Genomic DNA, 23809 nt, shown 5'->3' with positions numbered 1-23809 from the left:
GTCCAATTAAAAATCTAAAAGGCAGAAGGCAAGACCAGCTTACTGATATAGTTAGCTTTGGGATAAGTGTATTGCCATAGACCCCAAAACAAGGATAAATTCAGTGAGAAGCAGTGATGCCATTTATGAAAATCCTGGGGAAAGAGGAAAAATTTGAGGAGGAGTTGAAAATTGTTGTAGCACTAGACAAAACCTGGTTAAAGAACTAATTTGTTTGACCAATGAAATCTCCTTTCTGTTGCAGTTACATTTCTGACCATTTAAAGTGTTGCTGGAAAGCTTTGACAAGATCCTGTGATGTGGTTATTATGCTTAGGGCAGTGACACACACTTATTTTATTGATTTATTTCCAGTGTCCCTGGACAATAAGGAAGCTGTTGTTGTCTACCAGCCTCCTCTAATCACAGCAGAAGAAATAAAGCAGCAAATTGAAGCAGCAGGTTTCACAGCAGCCTTCAAAAAGCAGCCTAGACCCCTGAAGCTCAGTGGGATTGACCTGGAGAGGCTGAAGAATGCTCAGCCCAGGAGCTCTGAGGCATCACAGAGAGAAAACTCCAGTGGGACTGGCAGCAAGACAGTTGTGTTCAGAGTGGAGGGGATGCACTGCAATTCCTGTGTCCTCAACATCCAGAGCAGCGTGTCGGCGCTGCCGGCCGTGACGAGCGTCGTGGTTTCTTTAGAGAACCAATCTGCTACTATCAACTACCACCCAAGCTTGATTAGCATTGAGAAGCTGAGGAAAGCTGTGGAGAGTGTGTCTCCAGAGAGGTTCAGAGTCAGCCTTCCTGAGGAGCATGAGAACCTGGCACTTTTCCCCACGCTGGCGTCTCCACTGAAATCTCACCCTGCCTCCAAGGAGCCCAGCCAGCCCCTCACTCAAGTTGTTGTGATCAATATTGAGGGCATGACTTGCAGCTCCTGTGTGCAGTCCATCGAGGGAGTGCTGTCCCAGAAGGCAGGTGTGAAATCTGTTCATGTCTCTCTCCCAAATGGAACTGGAACTATAGAATATGACCCACTGCAAACAAGCCCAGAGGACTTGAGGTCCTCAATAGAGGATATGGGATTTGATGCATCCTTTCCAGGTAATGACATGTGAAACTTTTACATTTACAAGGGTTGTGCAGTTATGTTTAGGATTTGGTACCACCCAAGATGAAATTTAGCAGCTGCCATAACTTTGTGCTTGCTAAGAGAAGCTTTGTATCTTCACTGCAGATGAGATCATTAATGTGCACGTCTTTTAATACATCAGATTGATTCAAATGATTGAGATGTCAGGCAATATAAATATGTCAGATGAATGCTATTTTATGTCAATAGCTGCAGAAGTGGTTGGGTACTCACATTTAATCCTTTTCACCCTGTTCCTGCACAAACAGCATTCCCTGAATTGCTGTAGTTTCAGAGCCCCTAAGTTAAAAACATTGGTTTTGCTTATGAAACATGCACGTGCTTACAAGTTCAGCTTTGTGCTCCAGGTAAAGTCAGTGAAACTAAGGTTGCAGTGCAGAGGTTTTGCTTCCAGCAAAATAGGAGGACAAAGGATGTGCAACAGAACAAAGACAATGAGGAAAGGCAAAGTAAAGCAGTAGCAAACCAGTAAGTTAATCAGTGGCCCACCTTTGTCTTGTTTTCTTTTGCTGACTCTGAACTACAGAGGGGTGGGTGGGTCAGGCTGACAAGGTGTGCACAGCCACAGTTTCCATTTCCAGTCCCAGGGAGCAGCAGTGTGTCACAGCATCATCCCTCCCTGCACTGGCTGCTCACAAACTGTGTCTCCTTTGCAGCAAAGGCAGAGCTCCCTGTGGCCAAAGCTCAGCCCTGCCCTGAAGCACAGCTGGACTCTCACAAGCCTGAGGCACCCTCCAAAGTGCCCCCAGCCCACCCTGGCAGGCAGGAGAGCAAGACCATCTCCAAGTGCTACGTGCAGGTGACAGGAATGACGTGTGCCTCGTGCGTGGCCAACATCGAGAGGAATCTGAGACAGGAGGATGGTGAGATGTCTGTCAGCGTGCTCTGTTACATTTCCAACAACTTGTTTGGAGGGTCCTTCTGGCTTTTGCAGTGTTTTTAAGGGGTGGGTTGTCAGGAGAGGTGTTCCTGCTCACCTCTGGCCCATAGGGTGGGAGCAGGGACGTCCTTGCTGCTTTGTGGATGTGCTGCCCAGACTCTGCTGTTGCAAAAGCAGCAGCTCTGGAGAATATTGGGATCAAATAGGGGATTCTTTTGAAGATAGAACAGCTCTTTCCTGCTGGAGGGAGGTTCCCAGGTGTGCAGCTGAAAGGCAGAGGCAGATGTGAGCTTTAGGGAGCTGTGAGAAGGGACAGTGTGAGTGGATTAAAGGGACACAGGTTAATTTTAGCTCTGCAAGTCAGGGCACTGCTGTCTGTGATTATATTTGCAGGAACAAATGGCTGCATGACTGTGATGTAACAGAGTCATTAATGCAGACTGTGTTTAATTATCATAATGAAGATGGACAGGTTTCAAGGCAGCCTGGATTTTAATTTTTTTCATCCTAGAAAACGGATGGATGGAAATCCTCTCAGTGCCCAGTAGGATTGCACTGTAAGATCTGCCCTTTCTCATGCAGGTTCTCCTTAAAAAAGGCTGCAGGAAATGGTAAATGCAGATCAGAGAATGCAGCACTGTGATTTGATTTAGAATAACTTCTTTTAAGGAAAAATAGATATTTTTTCATACAGCATGGACAGAATGTTTGTAATGGGACTGTTAAAGGCATGCTGCTCATGTGGAGTGATGCTTTATCTGTCACAGCTGCACTGAGGTGCTGATGTAGCTTCCAAACACGAGGATGTTTCTCTTTGTATACAACAAGGACACTTTCCCAATTTCAATAAATTGTGTTGTGCCCTCATGTTATAATAAATGCAGGATGTTTCCTAAGCCTGATCTGCCACTCACACACTTTGTTTCCTAGGAATCCACTCGATCCTTGTTGCCCTGATGGCAGGGAAGGCAGAAGTGAGGTACAACCCTGCTGTCATTCACCCTGCAGCCATTGCAGAGCTCATCCGGGAGCTGGGCTTTGGAGCCACCGTGATGGAAAACTGTGGGGAAGGAGATGGAATTCTGGAGCTTGTTGTAAGCTGATCAGTAAACCCAAACACCTTCAGCTTTTAGTGCTTTTATCTGTTGGATGTGCCTGTGTTAGTGCCCACTGCCTAGAGTTGAATAGTGTAATAGAGGTTAATTTATAAAAAATTAAATACAATGGTACATCAGGTGTGTATCACAGATATTATCTGTCCTGCAAACTGTGCTGGCTTACTACTGCACTGAAAATGCAGAGAAATATTCCTGTATTTTTCTGTTTGCTCTTCCTGTTGCTAGAATTTACTCTTTATTTGTTTTTACTTTTTGAAGCTGAGTGTAGCTCGGTGTCCCCCAGCTCTGAGACTGAACACCCAACAGAGCTTTGGCAGGGCTTAATAACCTTGTCCCTGTGCTGTGCTTCTCTGGAAGGGTTGGAGGGGGCTCTGAGCAACCTGATCCTGTGGGAGGTGTCCCTGCCCATGGCAGGGGTTGGAACTGGATGGTCCTTTAAGGTCCCTACCAGCCCAAACTGCTTTGTGATTCTACAGTGCTCACACCCCAGATCAAAGCAATAAATAATGCAGTATAGTCACAATGACTTTTCCTACTTGCTAAGGTGCATTTGCCAGGTAACCTGTGCTTTGTAACAGGAAGGAACCTTTATTTTCCAGGTGAGAGGGATGACCTGTGCCTCCTGTGTGCACAAGATAGAATCCACCCTCATGAAGACCAATGGTGTCCTGTACTGCTCTGTAGCTCTTGCCACCAACAAAGCCCACATCAAATATGACCCTGAGGCCATTGGTCCTCGAGATGTCATACAAGTGATAAAGGTGAGTTTCATGTAGGCACCAAGTCTCCTGAAATATCCAGTGGGGAGTGACACACCCCAGAAATAGAAGGAAAGGCTGTTGAAGCAAAAAAATAGATCTCTCTCCTTCCATCTTCTTTCTTCTTAGTGTTGTTTTCTGCAGCTAATTTGTGTGTTCTGGCTTAAAAATGCTCTGTTACAACTTTGCCTAATTTTTAAAAATAAATTTTATTTTAAAAATAAATACTGTGCAAGCCAGGTCATGGTAGACTTGGAGATACCAGCTATAGGGTATAAAAATCAAGAACATTTATTTAAAAATAAAGTACTGTTGCAGGTGAGAAGTGAAATAAGTTTCTCAGCCTTCTCCTTCAGTTTCTCAATTTCTGTGCTTTAGGAACAACCATTTTGGAAAGCCAGATTTTAGAATAGTATTTTGTTCCAGAAAGGTTAATTTCTACATCAGATTGCCTTTCTCTTCTTGAAAAGTAACTAAACAATAGTAACAGACAACAGGAACTAAACAATAAAAACACTTTATACCAGAAATGTTAATAAAGTTAATCAAAGGTAAGACTGGCACCATCAGTAATTTGGCAATAACTGAGCACAAAGTGCATTTTAGAACTGACTGTTCTCTTTTTTATTATTGTGCTTTTTTCCCTTAGGATTTAGGTTTTACTACTTCCTTAGTCAAAAAGGATAGATCTGCCAGTCATCTGGATCACAAGCAGGAAATCAGGCAGTAAGTATTCCTGAACACACTAAGATTCCATAAACATCTTTTATTCTTCATTACTCAGCCATCAATTTATGAGTTTTTTTCTGTGACTGTGCAGACTTAGTACTTAAAATATTCTCCAGCACTCCAGCAATACAAGTGGTTTTTTCTTTATTTTTTTCTTTTTGTTTTTTTAAATCTGAGGTGGAAAAGGTCTTTTGTGGTGAGCCTGGTTTTCTGTATCCCTGTGATGGGGCTGATGATTTACATGATGGTGATGGACAGCCAGCTCTCGCATGCTCACGCACACCACAACATGAGCAGTGAGGAGATGGAGGCCCTCCACTCCTCCATGGCCCTGGAGTACCAGCTCCTGCCAGGACTGTCTGTCATGAATTTCCTGTCATTTTTACTCTGTGTCCCTGTACAGGTGAGTGGGGTTATGCCAACTCCTGCTTTGTTGGGCTTAAATGCTCCAATTGGAAGGTGATGAAGAAATTAAGTTTGAAAAGTGGATACAATTGTGCTGATGCAAAATGCTTCTGAGGTTCTTAGGTGCTTCTGCTGTTGCCAAAATAATGGGTGCTGGGGACTCCAGGGGCAGGGCAGGCTGTGGGGAGCTGCTCTGCTGGTTCCTGGCTCCTTTTTCTTCCTCTGTCTAGGTGGGGGTTGAAGGCACTGGAGATGGTATTTTGTGTTCAGACTCAGGTGTTTATTATTTCTTATCTGTGTTACAGTCTCATAGCAGTGAGTCCTGCAGTTCTTCACTAACAAGGCACAAAAATGGCTAACAATCTTTTGTTGCAAGGTCTTTTAAGGCTAAACTATCCAATTAAGAAATGATACCTAAATTATTTTCATTTTTGACTCAATAACTGATCACCTGAAGTCTACAATGTGGACTTTTCTGTCCAATTACAAAATACCACCCAAACCCATGGAGGGGATGGTGAAGGAGACCAACTAGCCACTGCCCTAAAGCCTCCATCTTGCCCCATATGTATTGCTACATTCTAAAACCCTAAACTCCTAAGTTTTCCACCCTGTGATATTACACACTTCTAATCAAACTACACACTCACCATCCCAGTGCTGGCAATCAATTTTGGAAGCCTTCTCCAAGGATTTGTGCCCTTCAGCATAGAAAGTTGAAAATTCTCAGCATGCACAACTCCAGCAGCTGTGCACCTGAGGCAACTCCTGAATCCCACTGGGAGGGCAATGGTAATACCTGAGAGTGCTGTGGGAAGACCACAGCCCTGACTAGAGCTGGGATTATGTTCAGGGAAAGGTGAAAATAGCACAAATAAACTGGAAAAGCTGCTGCTGTGTGCTGGAGATGTGTGAAATGCCATTGCAGGTGTTCGGGGGGTGGCACTTCTACATCCAGGCCTCCCGAGCACTGAGGCACAACACAGCCAACATGGACGTGCTCGTGGTGCTGGCAACATCCATTGCCTTCCTCTACTCCTTCATCATCCTCCTGGTGGCAATGGCTGAGAGGGCCAAAGTGAACCCTGTGACCTTCTTCGACACGCCCCCGATGCTGTTCGTGTTCATCTCGCTGGGCCGCTGGCTGGAGCACGTGGCCAAGGTGAGCAAACAGCAGCAGGGCACTGGGAGCCGCCTCAGAACCCTGGGGAAACTGTGGCCATGATCTTTTCTGAAAAATCCTTTCCTTAGGATTTTTCCTCCTGAGAAGCTGAGAGGCCTCAGGAACAAAATGTGAACAATGATTATCTGCTGCTGTGGAATGCAACAGGTGCAATCCAATCTGGGATTGGTCTCACATGGTTATTTTTAATTAATGGCCAATCACAGTCAGCTGGCTCTGACTCTCTGAGAGTCACAATCTTTTGTTATCATTCCACTTTTTTCCTTGCTAGCCTTCTGATGAAATCCTTTCTTCTATTCTTTTAGTATAGTTTTAATATATCATTTTCTTTTAATATAACATATATCATAAAATAATAAATCAGCCTTCTGCAACATAGAGTCAAGATTTTGGTCTCTTCCCTGGTCCTGGGACCCCTGTGAACACCACCACAGAAAACAGCCCATGCAAAAGCTTTGCTGGGTTCTTTTAACCTTCTGTTAAAAGAAGGTTAAAAGAACCTTCTCTAATAGAATAAAAAAATCATCTCTAATAACTGAACTAATAAATGTTTGAATATCAGACTGTTTGCAGAAAATGTTCTGTTAAAAGGGTAAATTGCAACCTACACAGTTGTCATTTACCCAGCTTTTTTTTTTCAATAGTAGAGTCAGAAAAATATGAAAATTATTATTCTAGGGTAAAACCTCAGAAGCACTGGCAAGACTAATTTCATTACAAGCTACTGAAGCTACTATTGTTACCTTGGGCCCTGATAACGTTCTTTTAAGGTATCTTGCTTTATCATTTGCTTTTTCTGTTGTTCCTTTTTTGTTGTTAATATGCTTAATTCACAGACAAATTTTACTATTCTATAGAACTAAGAAGCAAATAACTTCAGATTATGCTTAATTCACAGAAAAAATTTACTATTCTATAGACCTAAGAAGCAAATAACTTCAGATTTGCTGGCAGATAAAAATATTAAAATGCAGAATTAACACTGCTCTGCTTTGGTTTATTGGTTTATTGCTATGGTTTTTTTTCTGTGATAAGACAGAAAACTAAATAGATAAAGTGGATTTTCTTAAATAGATGAAGTAGATTTTCTTAACTGGAAAGTAAATAAAATTCTGATAAAATAGGCCATTTCAAAGAGCACTATGACTTTCTGGTGCTAATTTTCGTATGCACTAGTGCCAGCCAGTGGGGTTGTGCTCTGTGTGTAGTGCCAGCTCCTTTGCTTGGTCACTGCAGCTGTAGTCCCTTCTGAAACCTTTGCACCCTTGCAGTGAGGAGCAGGTGGATGTGGAGCTGGTTCAGCGAGGGGACATTGTCAAAGTGGTCCCAGGAGGCAAATTCCCAGTGGATGGCCGTGTCATTGAAGGACACTCCATGGTGGATGAGTCTCTCATCACAGGTCAGCATTTGCTTTTTCCAAGGGTAAAACTCTTTTCCTTTAAACAAATCTCCAGAGGGGAGGTTGCAGCTGATGTGTTAGGAGTTGGCACTGTCCCCAAGGTGCCTTTTTCAGCAGTGCTGTGTCTGTTCTGCCCTTGCTCAGGTGAGGCCATGCCTGTGACCAAGAAGCCTGGCAGCACAGTTATTGCAGGCTCCATCAATCAGAACGGGTCCCTGCTCATCTCTGCCACCCACGTGGGAGCTGACACCACCCTGTCCCAGATCGTGAAACTCGTGGAGGAGGCCCAGACCTCTAAGGTAGAGCATCACCCAATTTAACACTTGAGGTTTGCTGTCTCATGCAGGCACCAGCACAGCAAATCACTGCAGGGTGGCTGAGACTGCTTGGATTTGAATTGCAGATGCATAATGAAGTTTCTTGCTGAGTAAGGATGATCTCTGATCCTGTCTACTGAGCCAAGTCTCATCCTCTTATTAAGTAAATCTGTAATTACCAAGTGTGGCAAGCCAAGTGTGCTGCAAGCAGCAGCTGTGATTCTTCTCTTCTGTGCCTTCAGACACAAACATGGTGGTGCTGAGTGATGTTTCTCCTTGCCAGGCTCCCATCCAGCAATTTGCAGACAAACTTAGTGGCTACTTCGTTCCTTTTATTGTGGCTGTCTCTGTGGTTACCCTTTTTGCCTGGATTATAATTGGGTTTGTGGATTTTGAAATAGTGGAAAAATACTTTCTGGTAAGTAAATTTCTTTAAACACCTTCTGAAATATTTAACAAACAGCTTTACAATTCTATTAGACTGCAGTGGTTCCCTCTCTGGATTACCCTTTCAAGCAGTTGATGACTATTACTGCTCTTGTTATTACATTTTTTACATTATGTATTTTTTTATATTGTATCATTCCTCCAGTTATACTTGAAGAGAATCCACAGTAATTAATCATATCTTGTAGGTTAGGATTTAAAAAAAAGTTAATTAAAAGAAATATTAAACATCAAATTTCCCACCATCCATCCCTCCTCTGTGGGAAAAGGAAGTCCCTCCTGTCACAAGCTCCAATTATATATGTAGCTCTGTGCAAATTCATCTTGGCAGTCAGTGGACTTCATCTGGGTTACAAATTCCAGAGGAGGGTCAGGATCCCAGCTTGGACTTAAGCATTGCTTAGGTCCCAGGGTTTCTTGTTTCAAAACTATCTCTGATTAGAATTTCTCCATTTCCAGGAAAGCCATCTTCATATCTGCTTTCTTTGCACCTTAGTGTGTGTATATATATATATCTTTGATACAGTATCTTTTATTACAGTGCATCATTAAAGAGTTGTAGCATGTGGTGTCTTGTTTAAGGAAATGTCCTAAAAATAAAACAGTTGAGGAGAATTCACAGAATCTTGGGGTTGGAAGAGACTTTAAAGATCATTGAGTCCAACCCAGCCCCAGTCCCTCAACGAAACCCTGGCACCCAGTGCCACATCCAGGCTTTGTTAAACACACCCAGGCATGGGGACTCCACCACCTCCCTGGGCAGCCATTCCAGAACTTTATCCCCTTTCTGTAAAAGCCTTTTCCCTGCTATCCAACCTGTATTTCTCTTGGTGCAGCTCGAGGCTGTGTGCTCTGGGTGTGTCAGTGCTGCTGGAGAAAGAGCCCAGCCCCAGCTGAGCACAGGCACCTTTCAGGAGCTGTGCAGAGTGATGGGGGCAGCCCTGAGTCTCCTTTTCTCCAGGCTGAGCACCCCCAGCTCCAGTGGGTAGATACAGCTATCAGTGGGTAGGTGCAGTTTGTTGCAGTGTTGTGAGGGTCTCCAGGATGAGGTGAGAGATGAGAGTTTGACTCCCAAGTTTTTAGAAGGCAGATTTATTATTTTTTGATATTATATTATATTAAAAGAAAATAATATATTAAAACTATACTAAAGAAAGAGAAAGGAGACATCAGAAGGCTAGAAAGGAATTAATAATAAAAACCTGTGACTGACCAGAGAGTCCAACACAGCTGGACTGGGATTGGTCATTAAGTAAAAACAATTCACATGGAACCAATCAAAGATGCACCTGTTGGTCAGCAACCTCCAGACCACATTCCAAGCAATCAGAAAATTATTGTTTACATTTCTTTTCTGAGGCTTCTCAGGAGAAAAATCCTAAGGCAAAGGGATTTTTCATAAAATATCATGGTGACATAGTACAGAACACACACGTTGGTTAATTAATCATTAATTTAATCATTCACCTTAGGTTTTGCATACTTTGAGTATTAATACTCAGCGGATACATTAGCAGATGTTTCCAGCCTCCAAGACACTGCATAGCCAAATGTGTTCTTGTTTGATTTCCCCTTGACCCACTCCCCTCCCAAGACACTGCATAGCCAAATGTGTTGTTCCAGTTGTTTGATTTCCCCCTGACCATCTCCCTTCCAAGACACTGCATAGCCAAATGTGTTCTTGTTTGATTTCTCCCTGACCATCTCCCCTCCCAAGACACTGCATAGCCAAATGTGTTGTTCTTGTTTGATTTCCCCTTGACCCACTCTCCTCCTAAGACACTGCCTAGCCAAATGTGCTGTTCTTGTTTGATTTCCCCTTGACCCACTGCCCTCCCAAGACACTGCATAGCCAAATGTTTGATTTCTCCCTGACCATCTCCCCTCCCAATACACTGCATAGCCAAATGTGTAGTTCTTGTTTGATTTCCCCTTGACCATCTCCCCTCCCAAGACACTGCATAGCCAAATGTGCTGTTCTTGTTTGATTTCTCCCTGACCATCTCCCCTCCCAAGACACTGCATAGCCAAATGTGTAGTTCCAGTTGTTTGATTTCCCCTTGACCATCTCCCCTCCCAAGACACTGCATAGCCAAATGTGCTGTTCTTGTTTGATTTCTCCCTGACCATCTCCCCTCCCAAGACACTGCCTAGCCAAATGTGTTGTTCTTGTTTAATTTCCCCTTGACCCACTCCCCTCCCAAGACACTGCCTAGCCAAATGTGCTGTTCCAGTTTGATTTCTCCCTGACCATCTCCCCCCGTGCCCAGGGCTACACCAAGAGCATTTCAGCAGCAGAGGTGATCATCCGCTTCGCCTTCCAGGCCTCCATCACGGTGCTGTGCATCGCCTGTCCCTGCTCGCTGGGCCTGGCCACCCCCACTGCTGTCATGGTGGGCACGGGGGTGGGTGCCCAGAACGGCATCCTCATCAAGGGAGGGGAGCCCCTGGAGATGGCACACAAGGTGAGGGCCCCAAGGCTGTCCTGCCTGGGGGTTTTGCCAGCTCTTTGGAGGTGGTGATGGAATGTGCAGTGTTGTATTGCAATAAATTGTGGTGGTGTTCACTGGGGTCCCAGGATGAGAGGAGTTAAGAGGATGCTTAGGGTTAGGGATAAGGCCAGTATGAATAGGACTATGTTGATTACTTGTTGGGGAAGATGAAACAGGAAAGCCTTATAAATATGATTGTCTGGCAAAAGATTTTGAGAATATGGAAACTATAAGTGAGATTGAAATGAAAGCAAGGTTTGAGATACCTCAGTTACTGAACAACTGGAAAACAATGGCATGGCCAGCTGAAGGTGATCCCCTTTTGATGGAACAACACCCTCTGCTTGCAGACAGGCCCAAGGGTCAGAGCAGACCCTGCCAGCTTGGCAGAAGGGGCCCAAAGAGGAGTTTGTAGGGTTTAAAATGTAGCACAGTATGGTGATGTAATGATTCTTATAGGCTGTATGGAAATGCTATAGGATTGTATCTTGTACTAGATTGGTTAGTGAGAATTAGAATGTTCAACACAGAAGAAGATTTATTGTATTGTAATGGGAACCTCGCTCTCTTGCCCTCTCATCCTCTCTCCCCCTCTCTCCCCCCAGTCCTGCTCTGAGCTGTGCCTGGCAGCTCCCAGCAGGGCCCTGCACCCAGGCCCTTTGCAATAAACCCTAAATTCCAGCCCTGGCTCCAGAGATCTCTTGTCTCCATCTGTCCTGACCATTCTACCCTCTAATGCTCCTACAATTACTCTTCTCTGGGTTTAATCCAGAGTCTAAGGATTGGAAGTCAATTGTAATTAGTACACTAGAAGAGTAAGATCCTCATCAGTAGATGGAAATACAGAGGAATAATCATACGACGTCTACGAAGTGTCAGTATCAGGCAGCTGCTTCAAACCTGAAGTGGTGATTTGATGTGAAGTGGTGTTTAATTGGGTGTAAGAGGCACACTAGCAGGAATGTAGAGCTGATAATTAATGTACAGGCTGTGGAATCCAGTAGCAACCAAGAAAGTTGAGCTGTAGATTCCATTGGTAATGGAGTAGGGTGCTCCATAGTATTCATGGCTTGTAGGGAGGTGATGGAGGATCTGACTGCATGTTTCAGAAGGCTTGATTTATTATTTTATGATATATATATTATATTAAAACTATACTAAAAGAATAGAAGAAAAGGATTTCATCAGAAGGCTTGCAAGGAAGGAATGGAATGATAACAAAATCCTGTGTTTGACCAGAGAGTCCAATACAGCTGGACTATGATTGGCCATTAATTAGAAACAACCCCATGAGACCAATCCCAGATGCACCTGTTGCATTCCACAGCAGCAGATAACCATTGGTTCCATTTTGTTCCTGTGAAGGTGAAGGTGGTTGTGTTTGACAAAACAGAAAGGAAAAATCCTTTCCTTAGGATTTTTTCTCCTGAGAAGCTGAGAGGCCTCAGGAACAAAATGGAACCAATGGTTATCTGCTGCTGTGGGATGCAACAGGTGCATCTGGGATTGGTCTCATGGGGTTGTTTCTAATTAATGACCAATCACAGTTCAGCTGTAGTGGACTCTCTGGTCAAACACAGGATTTTGTTATCATTCCATTCCTTCCTTGCAAGCCTTCTGATGAAATCCTTTTCTTCTATTCTTTTAGTACAGTTTTAACATCATTATATATATCATAAAATAATAAATCAAGCCTTCTGAAACATGGAGTCAGATCCTCGTCTCTTCCCTCATCCTGGGACCCCTGTGAACACGGTCACACCCCTGGGTATAAAAGTCTCCTGCCCTGGCTCCACGGCCTCTTTCCCACCTTGGAAATAAATGTACCACGGAGGTTCCCATGTAGGGAAGAGCACTTCCAGTCCTTTGCTTTGGTCTGTGTAGGATCTTGTGGACTGGGTGCACAGCTAGCCAGAGTTAGACCCCAACAGCCCATCCCAGACACAGTCCTACAGTGCTGGTGGGTCCTGTCCAGCTCGGGGTGTTCCCTGTCAGGTCGTGGCTCTGTGTTCAGGATTTGGTTCAAGTGGGTGCTTTTCCAAGGAATGTGCACCTCCATGCTCGGTTCATTGAGTGAAATCTTCCTGCTTCCCTGCAGGTGAAGGTGGTTGTGTTTGACAAAACAGGGACCATCACCCACGGCACTCCAGAGGTGATGCAGGTGAAGTTCCTGGTGGAGGGGACCCTCCTCCCTCGTCACAAAATGCTGGCAATCGTGGGGACAGCGGAGAGCAGCAGCGAGCACCCCCTGGGAGCTGCCATCACCAAGTACTGCAAGAAGGTACTGGAGGGGCTCCCACACACAGCCTGCTCTCCCTGGGCAAGGGCCTCTCTGGCAGGGTTTCCTCAAAGCCACAAGGCTTTCATGCAGCTTAAGTAGTTGCTGTGTCTCAATCTCTGCTGCTCACAGTGACCCCAAGGTGGGTTAGAAAGTCTCTTTTCCCAGCCTGGCAGTCAAAGATGGAATCAGGATTCTTCTGTTCTCATTCTCAAGGTTGTTTATTGTTTCTTATCTCTAAAATTCTTTCTCTGGCCTGCTGAGGTCTGTCCAGCAGGTCAGACAGACGCACACTGGCTGCCCTGGGGCAGTGTTACCTTTTTATACTAAAAACTCCGTGTACATTATTTACCATAACTTCCCAATACCCATCACCTATGTCAGACACTGAGCTTCTACCTTAAACCAATCCAAAAGTGCCAGCATCACCCAGAAGATGGAGGCCAAGAAGTAGAAAGAAGGACAGGGTACACCCAAATTCCTCCATCTTGGGATCCTGAGCTCCCATTCTAAAAACCCCAAAAATCTATTTTTCACTCCATGACAAACTAACTATTATTCTACTTAAACTCCCTTGACTTGTAATTCTTCATATAAAGGTGGTAATTTGCTCCATGGGTGAAAATCAAAGTCCCAGGTGTGTCTTGGGCTCTGTGCCAAGGTCTCTGAGCCCCCTGGCAGGGGCTTGAGCCATCCAGGACAGCCAGAGGGATGTCCTGGTTCTGACAGCTGTGTTTAATTGGGAAAGCTGAAAATTGTCAAGCCACATAAATCACACCATATTAGAGGCACCATTCAGACCTATGTTTTGATGATTATTTCACACCTCCTCTTTGTTCAACTGCACTTTAATTTTGTGGGCTTTATAATTGCATTGTGCTTTTATGTATTTAAAAACTTCAGCAGTTTCCATCCTCTTTTTCTAGGAGCTGAACTCAGAAACCCTTGGGACATGTACAGATTTTCAGGTAGTTCCTGGCTGTGGCATTAGTTGCAAAGTCACCAATATTGAAGCATTGCTCTACAGGAAAAACAGGATGGTTGAAGAAAAAAATGTTAAAAATGTGACACTTGTGAAAATTGAGGAGAATGCAGACGAATCTGTGCAGTCTCCTTTGATCATTGATGCTGAACTGCCAAGTAAGTTAATTCTGGATTTGAGAATAAAATGGGCAATTTTTGTTTCTGTGTCTTTAGGATCCTTAGGAATGAGGTCATTATTTCCACCTTGCAGAACTGGGCTGACACCAAGGCACACATTAAATTGTTGCTCATTAGTTGATTTCGTGCTCACACATCATTCAGAACATTTAAGTTAAATACAGTTTCGAGTTCCATGTTGAATATGGAACTGGAAAATCAGATAGGAGTTGTCTGTCAGCTCTCTCTGGCTTTACTTTGCTGCATCCCAAGTTACCATTTGCTAGCCAAAACTATGTGTATTTGCATAACTGGTCAGTTTTCACTCAAGAACAGCTCACTGTTAGGTCTTTCAACTCCATTGGGCTCTTCATAGAAATCAGAAGCACTGAGAAGGTGTCTTGGTTCTTTACTGTCCTTTGACCTGTGGTTTTTGCCCTCTGACATGGGCTGACTCCCCAGGACTGAAGAAATGTTGGTGTCTCCTGTGAAGGTCACATGAAGAGATGGCAGGGCAGAAAGTACTGAGGAATTCTGTGTTTCTGTTTGGCTTCCCTGCAGTGCTGTTCCAGTGCACGCTGGGAGAGCCTGGCTGGGGTCAGCTGCAGAGAAGCTCCCTGGTTTTCCACATGATGGTTATCCACACTGTGTTTTCTTCCTTCAGCTACTGTGACCTCTCAGAAATACTCAGTTCTCATTGGGAACAGGGAATGGATGACCAGGAATGGCCTCGTGGTGAGAAGTGAGGTGGACAAGGCCATGATGGAGCACGAGCGGAGAGGCCGCACGGCTGTCCTGGCAGCTGTGGATGGTGAGCTCAGGGCTGCTGCTGTGTTCACTTTGATGCCACTAAAACCACATGAAACATCACATAAATAGAGATTAATAAGTAGTGATGTCATAGCAGCTACAGCTGAAGCAGAGTAATGGGGTGAAAAGAGATAATTAATCAGTTTTACAGCACTTTCTTGTGGGAAAGGCTCTTCCTGCACTTCTTAGCTGACAGGAGAGTTGGGCATAAAAATACAATGCAGAGACTTCAAAGAAAGCAAAAGGGGAAGAAGGAGAGAAAAAAGGAATTTTTATTTTATTGTGGTTGGACAGTCCATGTTCTATCTTGCTGCCTTAATACCTCTTATCATCCCACTTTTCACTGTCAGTATGAACTGGTTCTGGAACTGGACTTACTGGGGGAAGTTAGTTTTTCTCAATTGATAAAGGTCTTCATTACAAACACTTTCTGTTTTCAGGAGTGCTCTGTGGCTTGATAGCTATTGCAGATACTGTGAAGCCAGAGGCTGAGCTAGCAGTGTACACTTTGAAGAGCATGGGATTGGAAGTTGTCCTGATGACCGGTGACAACAGCAAAACAGCCCGGTCCATCGCCTCCCAGGTGGGCTGGTGGCCTGGGGCTGCTTTCAGCAGGAAGGGTGGTGTGGCATCTTCATATTGCTGGTGGCTGCTCTGCTGTGAAAGATGGTAGTTTTAAGAAATCTGGAATCAAGATTGCAAGAAGTTTTTGAATGGTAGTAACATCAACTGTAAAATCAGAGTTGTTCTCATATCATCAGCTGGGTTTGCTCTTTAGTTCATGAGTGATGGAATGGGTTTCACTCTTCCTGGCCACATCATTCCAGGCAGGAGCTTTGAGAGCTGCTGGAAAAGCTGTGTTCTCTCTCTCTCTCTCTCTCTGTTCAGGTTGGCATCACCAAAGTGTTTGCAGAGGTTCTCCCCTCACACAAAGTGGCCAAAGTGAAGCAGCTGCAGGATGAAGGGAAGAGGGTGGCCATGGTTGGAGATGGGATCAATGATTCCCCAGCCCTGGCCATGGCCAGCGTGGGCATTGCCATTGGCACGGGCACCGATGTGGCCATCGAGGCGGCTGATGTGGTTCTCATCAGGGTAAGAAAGCAGAGTTAAAGGTAGGAGGGGTCAGAGGGCCCAGGGTGTGTTGGGTGTGCAGGGGTGCACAGTCTCCATCAGCTGGAGAACTGGAGCAGAGATTGTCTTCACTGTGTTTAGTGCAGTGATTCTCCCCCTTCCACGTTTTCTGGGTACTGCACATTTTGGGGTAATTAAAGTTTGAGAGTGGCAAAGGAAGACAAAGTGACCTGTCCTTTGGCAAACATAGATTGCATTTGGGTAACTCACCCTGGCACCTCCAGGGTTACAGACACCTTCCTACACATCAGCTGCTCCCTGGCAGACTGTGGCCAGTGTTTGGAGCTGTCCTGGGAGGGGCTGTGGACATGACTTGGATTGTGATGGATTGGCCTGAGCAGCCTCCAGAGGGCTCACTGTGCTTAGCCTGCTCCATCCTGTGCTCTGTAGTGAGCTCTAACACAGCTGAAGACACCACCTGTGTGCTCTCTGTCTCTCTGAGTGCTCCAATGAACATTTTCCCTTGCAGGATGACCTGATGGATGTGGTAGCAAGCATAGATTTGTCCAGGAAAACTGTGAAGAGGATCCGGATCAACTTTGTCTTTGCCCTAATTTATAATCTCATTGGAGTTCCTATAGCTGCAGGTGTGTGAGTGCTGCTTGCACTGATGGGATTGGGCTCAGTGAGTGGAAGAGTGCAGTGATTTACTGCTGGGTGGGAGAGTTTGCATTGTCTTTATTTCTGGCTGTCAGTAAGGGCACATTTCTCTGCCTGGGGACGTTGCAGTGGAGTGTCTGTGATGCCTCAGGGTTTAGCTTTTATGTTTTTCAGATTCAGTGCTGTTTTAGTGTGGAGTTCTGAGCTTCACATTAAGTGTTGGTGAGCTCCCTTCACAGAGTAGGGAGACAAAACAATTCTTTTTCTAGCTTGGGACCAAGGACAAATTTGATCCAAATTTCAGGCCCAAAAAGCATTAACAACATTGAATTGAAGAGAGAAAAAGGAGGGACTTTCATTATGAAGGATGGGACTTCATAACCTAAAGCTATAATTGGGCAATTAACTCCAATATGCAAATGGATCAGAACTTATAAAAGTGAGAGACCCTGTGACCAGTCAGGGATTTTTGTGACCATTTTGGTTCATCTTGGGTGTGACCCTGGCTGGGTTCTTGTGTTGCCCAAGGTGGATCCTTGGAGGCCTTTGAATAAATTCCTGCCTTATTCTGTAACTCTGTCTGGCCTCTGTTCCAGCTCAGCCTTCTCAAGGCATCAGTGAGCTGTTCTCCTCCCACACTATGGATGTGCTCAGCACATCAGAATAGCTTCAAGATAAAAGGTTGATTGGAAGAGCCTGATCCTGTGAACAGCAGATTCATTGCAGGGTGGGCAGGACATGCCACCTCTGAGTTCCAGGCTGGGGTTCTAGTTGGGATAAAACACAAATCCATATTGGTCATTTAAACTAAAATCCCATTTACTAACACATTAAAAAACAACTCTAACTGGGCAGTCTGTGTGAAATTGTATCTATTAATATATAAATAATGCAGTGTTCCTGCTCTGAACTTGCTGCTGATGTAATTTTCTAGGTGTCTTCCTGCCCATTGGTTTGGTTCTGCAGCCCTGGATGGGATCTGCAGCCATGGCTGCCTCCTCAGTCTCTGTGGTGCTTTCTTCTTTGCTCTTGAAGATGTGAGTAGGAACAGTCTTGTGGTTTGTAACTTGCATTTGAAGCTCAGGTCTTTCATTTGGAGAGACAGAAAATAAATGTGGGACTGTGAGAGATTTTGAAGGCTTTTGAAGAGCAGTTCACAAGTCTGTGTTAAGCAGACAGCAGTGTTTAGAAATGTAATTTCTAATGGGAAGAGATGTACAAACCAGAAGTGTTCAGAATGGGAAATTCCTTAATTATTGTATTTGTGGGGTGCCCCGTGGCAGGAAGGAATGATGAATCTGACTCCATGTTCTTAGAAGGATAATTTATTATTTTATGATACTATATTATATTAAAGAATACTATACTGTACTAAAGAATACAGAAAGGATACTTAGAGAAGGCTAAAAAAATAATGGAAACTCATGACTCTTTCCAGAGCCCCGACACAGCTGGGCACTGATTGACCAATGAGTCCAAACAATTCACATGAAACCAATGAAACAATCTCCAAACACATTCCACATGTGAGCACAACATAAGAGAAGCAAATGAAATGATAATTTGTTTTCCTTTTTTGCTGAGGCTTCTCAGCTTCCCAGGAGAAAATCGTGGGCAAAGAGATTTTGTCAGAAAATGACTGTGACACTTAATGCCTTTGTGTGTTAGTGAGAAATCATGTTGGTCAAATTCTAAATGCCTCTGACTTGTGCATAATCAGTTCATATTTCAGCTTACTTCAGCTTCAGAGGTATTGATATATTATTGGAGTATTACCAATAGAGCCAGACAGGATGTGCCTGAGCTCGTCTGGCCCTTGCTGCTTGACCAAACAGCAGCACTGTGGTGTTTCACCCCAGAGACACCTTTGGCTGGCTGTGTGCTGCAGCTGGGCACGTGGAGAGAATTCCAGGCATGCAGGGGCTCAGGTTTCCCTCTGCTGGAGAAGCTTTAAGGTGATGGTGAAGGAAAGGAGTCGGTTCTGATGGAGGGTTTGGATCCAGAGCTTTATTCTGGCCCTCAGGCCTCTGAATGCAGCACCAGCTCCAACAGAACTCCCTGAGCCCGTGGCTGCTGCTCCTTTGAACCCCGGGGAGAGGGGCAGGGAAGGGGCAGGGAGGCACCAAGCAGGGACAGGAGGGGAGGGACAAAGGACACCTGGATGGCCCAATGCCCCCCAGGGGTAGAGGGCATCCTTTGGATCTGCCAATGACTCAGTGCCCTTCTGGAATGCCAGGAGTGACAGACAGGCAGGGGGCAAGGGAGGGGAAGGAGAGGTGACTGACACACCTGGGAGGGAATTATCAGGGGAGGGATCAGAGGTTCTGAGGTAAATCCTGAAGTCACAATGCAACACTAGATTTGTTTTTTCCTTGCTCAGGTACCAGAAGCCGAGCTCTGAGAAGCTGGAGCTCCGTGCCCGCGGGCAGCTGAGGCACAGGAGCCCCTCGGAGATCAGCGTGCACGTGGGGCTGGAGGAGAGCGGGGCGGGCTCGCCCAAGCTGAGCCTGATGGATCGAATCATCACCTACAGCAGGGCCTCCATCAACTCCCTGCTCTCCGACAGGCGCTCCGTGAACAGCGTGGTCCTCAGCGAGCCAGACAAGCACTCACTGCTCGTGGGGGACTTGGGGGAAGATGATGACACGGCCTTATAAAGACTCGCTCCTCCCACCCCGCTGAGACAAAGCAAAAATACCCTGAAGCAAAAAACACAACCAAAACAGCTCTCGTGAGGTCTGTGCATGTCCTGATCCTTGTGGAGGTCTTCTGGATGCATTTCTTCTTCAGTGTAGAGGTAGTTTTGGCAGTGACTTTCCAGAGTCTTTTGTGGTTTTTTATCTAGACTTACCAAAAATATCTGGTGCAGGGCTGTTGATGCTCACAAACAGGGCTGTGTTCCCATTCCATGGAGCTTGCAGTATGGCATTTATTTTGGCAAATTGTCAAAATACAATTAAGGAAACGAAGGAAGCAGAAACTGATTTCCCAGCCTTATCCCAGGCTATTTTATGCATAGTGGAGTTCAGTACTGTGTGAAAAAATTGTGAATTTGCATCTGCAAAATCCTGAAGGTTCTGTTTGCAGAGAGATGTGCCTTACTTCAGAACCCTCTCACTCCCACAGCCTACCTTCTGCCAGATTTGGATCCTCTCAAATGCCTCTTCTTGTTGTCAGCATCTGGTTCCAGCTTTTCACACTCCAGGCTTCAAATCATCTCCATGGGATCCAGATTCCTGCGTGGCAGCAAACAGGGAGGGTTGGGGCCATGCCCACACTGAGCTCTGCACGTCCTGCCCTGAGACTGCCTGCCTTCATGAAGGTTTGGGGTTGGGAGGTTTGCTCATTCCCAACCTCTCCTAAGCCAAAAACTCCTGCAACACCTGAATGCAATATCAGTGTGAGCTGGTTTTAGCCAAAGTGTGCAGCTTTAGGAAGGAGCAGTGCTCACCACCAGGATCTACTGGCACTACTCCATGAGCCAGGGGAGTTTGTCACAGACTGCCTTTAAAGTCTACAGTTCAGGCTTTGCTTGTGAAGTGTCTGTATTCTAGAAATGGCCCAGCATCACTGCACTGGTTGATCCAAACCCCCTGTGCCTGTTCTGTGCAGATCCAGGCATCACGATTTCAGACAGTTGTCATTTGTTGCTGAACTGCAGTATCAAAATGCAGCTCTTGATCATGAAATCATTGATATCAGAAATATCCTCAGTGAGAAAGAGATGCTCAGCAGCAGTAGCTGTTACCTGTTTGTTACTCACTGAACCTTGCTGTCCCCATCCCCTGCTGAGGCAGTCGTTGGTGGGAATTGCTGGGTTCAAGAATGGTGAATTTCATTATTAAGTGCAGTCCATGATGTGAATGTGTACCAGTTGTGCTTGTAGAGGAGAAATACTCAGTTTGGAGGAGACAAAGAGATTCTCTTTCATGTTCTGCTTTTGAACTCAAAGCCTGATGTCAGGGCATAGATTGTGTATGTAAAAAGTCCTGAGTAAACAGCTCTTGCATTTTATCTGAGAACCCCCAGAAAAATCCTGGTGTGAGAGCAGAAGGGCTGTGCTGGGGGATGTGTTGTGAGGAAATCAGGGTACCTGGATTGCAGTGAGGGGAGCAGTATCATGTGCTGCTGGTTCAAGAAAAAAATATTTCTGTAGCAGGATTTGGGCTCTTAATATCTCTACCTGAGTACAGATTATTTTTATAAATTGGATTACACTTGTATGGAATATGTGGTGGTGTTACATGCTGAGATCTCTCACTGCACAGCCATTCCATGGGGTTTTGTTCCCAGTTTGCAGCAGCAGAGCTGTTCTTACAAAGCAGATTGTTATCCAAAGCTGTTTGATGTGTGAGGATGGGTTTAGTGCTTCACAATCATGCAAAGATTTCAGTTGTCCTGTTAATCCACCCTCCTCCTCTGTGTTCCTGGCAGGGCTGTGCAGGTGCAAGGGAGGTGTTTCCATATTTCTGTCTGTGCTGTGGGTGGCCTCAGCCACTCCTTCAGATGGGAGTTTCAGTGCTGGCTGGGGAATGGATGGCTGGGAAATGCCACATCCCCTCCCACTGCAGGAAACAGGGAGATAATTCAGGGCTGAATTGCTGGTTAGTAAATAAAGCAGCATTAAAACTTGTTAAACAATTTCCAGATATATTTTTAGAGCACTTTCCTTTCATTGTGTAGGTTGAATGTTTACAGCTTTACCTCCAACCTTTTCCCAACACAGGTGTTTTTTCTAGGCTTTATCATTTTCTGTGCAATTCAGTGTTTGATCTAGGTACAGAAAAATAAGGCTCTTTTTCCAAACCAGGACACTTAAAGAGGTGCAGGATGATATTCAGGGAGTGAGGAACAGCAGCTGCTGGCTGGGAGGGATGTGAGAGCAGCTTGTAGGGACAGCCAGAGGATCTGGCTCTGGGGAGAGGAAATAACTGGGGGCAAGGTGGTTGTGATAAACTCAGATTTTCTGAAAGCAGGTTTTCTGTCCAGCACTCCCCAAGGGTGAGGTAATGACTTCTAGGATGTTTATTTTGTGATTAGAATATTACAAAAGGTGCTTTACGTTGAAGAACCAAAATCCCTTTCTGTTTGAATGTACAGTGCAAGTGGAATCATGTGTGGGAGCTCAGTGTTTTCCCAAATGTAAATGTTTTAATGTGTAAATAGGTTGCTTCTGTTGGAGACAGTTTGGATTCAGAAATTTAAACTATCACTTGGAAACACTCAGTTACAAACAATATTGTATTACTCCTTTGTCTATTTTATTGTTTTCTGTGTCTAGCTATTTATAAACCTGTGCTCTATTTAATAAAAAAGTACATATGCTCCAGGCTTTAAAAGTTACTCTTTGAGTCTTACCAAATTTACTTTTAAAAGAGTTTAAAACACTTGAAATTTTATACAAAAAAAAAAAGAATGTGGAGTTGCCAGAAGACAAATGAAGCAAGAACACACTTTTATTTATTCAAAACTATGCTTATTTTTTTGCTTAGAACTTCCAACAAAATGTTTGAAACTGGAGAACTTTGGTTATTCAGTTTTAGGGCTGAAGAACGGAGAAGTGAATGCTGGTTGGAATGTTAATGTAGGGCTGTTACAGTTCTTTGCATCTCAGAACATGTTGTCTCATGTTTCCTAGTCTTTTAAGACTGTGCCTCCATCATTCTTATGGCAATTATAAGCTCTGTAATAAAAATGTAGCATCCAAAGGCTGGCTTAAAGCATGTTCTTTCATCCCTTTTAAATATTTGTAGCTGTCTCAGCAAAAGGCCAAGGATTGGGGTTTAGGTGTAGTGCCAGCTCTGCTAAACACAACCTTGAGCAAACACTGAGCTGGGGGCAAGTGGGGCTGGTGCAAGTTGGGAAATTGTGGAATAATCTCCTGTAGGAGCATCCCTGTGTTAGCAGATGGGGAAAGAGCAGAGGCTGCTGCAGCTCACACAGGCAGAGCCCAGGACTGAGGTTTGTAGCATCTCCACCCCTTTGGGCAGGGGTTTCCACTCACCCTTACAGTAAAAATGGGGTTTCTTGTGTTGGGAGGAAATTTCCCCTGGTTTGGTTTGTGCCAATTAACCCTGGTTCTGTCACTGATTTTACTAAGCAAGTCCAGTTCAATTTTGCTTTTCCTTAAGATCCAACCCTGTAATTTCATCCTCTTAGGCTGTCTCAGGCCTAGTATGCCCCATCAGGTATGGAAACCCCCAATTTTAGCACTGGTTTGGAAAATGCAGGTTTGTTGCACAAAAGTAGTAACCAAAATATTTGGAACTATTTAATTTAGGCCTTGAGTTATTTTGAGTTAAGGCAGTGTGTGAACATTCTTGTTTTAAATGGAACTTTTGTTTTAGCCCTGACTGAATTAAAAATAAAGAAAGAAAAACCTCATGAAGTAGCCATGAGGCCCCAAATCCTATGGACTAAGCTGTTGTACTAAAATCTCTGCATTTGTCTGGCCAACACCCTTCATTGTGATTCAAGAAATCTTAATATAGAACTTAATATAGAACCTTAACATAGAACTAAAAATTAAGATTCTCCTGGAATTTAAAATGTCTCTCCTTTCCTGAAACCTGACAAGTCACTGATGTTTCCTAAGTGAAACCATGAGCTGTCCCAGAGTCCATTCTGTTACAAGCTCCTGATTTTGGTTTTTCTTGAGCTCAGTTTGGTAGAGCCTCCCCTCCCTTGGGGGCAGTGAGCACGTGTGAGGGCTGAGCAGAGCTCTCCCATTCCATAGCACTGGTTTGTTCAAAAAGGGGTAAATCATGTCTGAGGTTCACTCTACATTGTAAAAATCAGTGCAACAAATGCCACCTTTAAGGGCTCTGATAGAAAATTATACTGGAGATAATGGTAGCACTCGTGTTAATTTAAAACTGTCTTTGGCACTAGAGAGTCAGAGCAGTGCTGTGCTCCTGCAGCCTGCCACAGGCAGGGTTAACACTGGAGCCTCTGCAGCTGCTGCCTCAAACATCACCTCTGCAGGCT

At 44.7% G+C, this 23809-nt stretch overlaps 1 protein-coding gene across 6 annotated transcripts in view; it reads left to right on the top strand.

Annotated features, from left to right (window-relative positions):
* Positions 1 to 22530, top strand: part of ATP7A (ATPase copper transporting alpha) — a 32650-nt gene extending 10120 nt beyond the window's left edge. For 3 of the 6 annotated variants that reach the window (XM_071442716.1, XM_071442714.1, XM_071442715.1), the window contains 20 exons: positions 355 to 1086; positions 1792 to 1998; positions 2946 to 3109; positions 3733 to 3894; positions 4541 to 4617; positions 4798 to 5023; positions 5954 to 6187; positions 6887 to 6978; positions 7480 to 7607; positions 7752 to 7906; positions 8208 to 8342; positions 10642 to 10836; positions 12962 to 13144; positions 14068 to 14281; positions 14946 to 15092; positions 15532 to 15674; positions 15980 to 16183; positions 16692 to 16809; positions 17757 to 17859; positions 19203 to 22530. In XM_071442716.1, coding sequence (XP_071298817.1) covers positions 355 to 1086; positions 1792 to 1998; positions 2946 to 3109; positions 3733 to 3894; positions 4541 to 4617; positions 4798 to 5023; positions 5954 to 6187; positions 6887 to 6978; positions 7480 to 7607; positions 7752 to 7906; positions 8208 to 8342; positions 10642 to 10836; positions 12962 to 13144; positions 14068 to 14281; positions 14946 to 15092; positions 15532 to 15674; positions 15980 to 16183; positions 16692 to 16809; positions 17757 to 17859; positions 19203 to 19479 — 3896 coding nt within the window. In that variant the 3' untranslated portion in view covers positions 19480 to 22530. Of the gene's footprint in view, positions 1 to 354; positions 1087 to 1791; positions 1999 to 2945; positions 3110 to 3732; positions 3895 to 4540; positions 4618 to 4797; positions 5024 to 5953; positions 6188 to 6886; positions 6979 to 7479; positions 7608 to 7751; positions 7907 to 8207; positions 8343 to 10641; positions 10837 to 12961; positions 13145 to 14067; positions 14282 to 14945; positions 15093 to 15531; positions 15675 to 15979; positions 16204 to 16691; positions 16810 to 17756; positions 17860 to 19202 lie in introns of those variants that run through there. The other 3 variants (XR_011681594.1, XM_071442717.1, XM_071442718.1) reach the window with 3 other exon arrangements.
* Positions 22531 to 23809: the final 1279 nt, after the last annotated feature.

This window comes from Agelaius tricolor, unplaced genomic scaffold, assembly GCF_023055355.1.
Source record: "Agelaius tricolor isolate 1412-34295 unplaced genomic scaffold, bAgeTri1.0.p SCAF_17, whole genome shotgun sequence".
Lineage (NCBI taxonomy): Eukaryota > Metazoa > Chordata > Aves > Passeriformes > Icteridae > Agelaius > Agelaius tricolor.
This window is presented reverse-complemented; position numbering and strand designations above follow the sequence as displayed.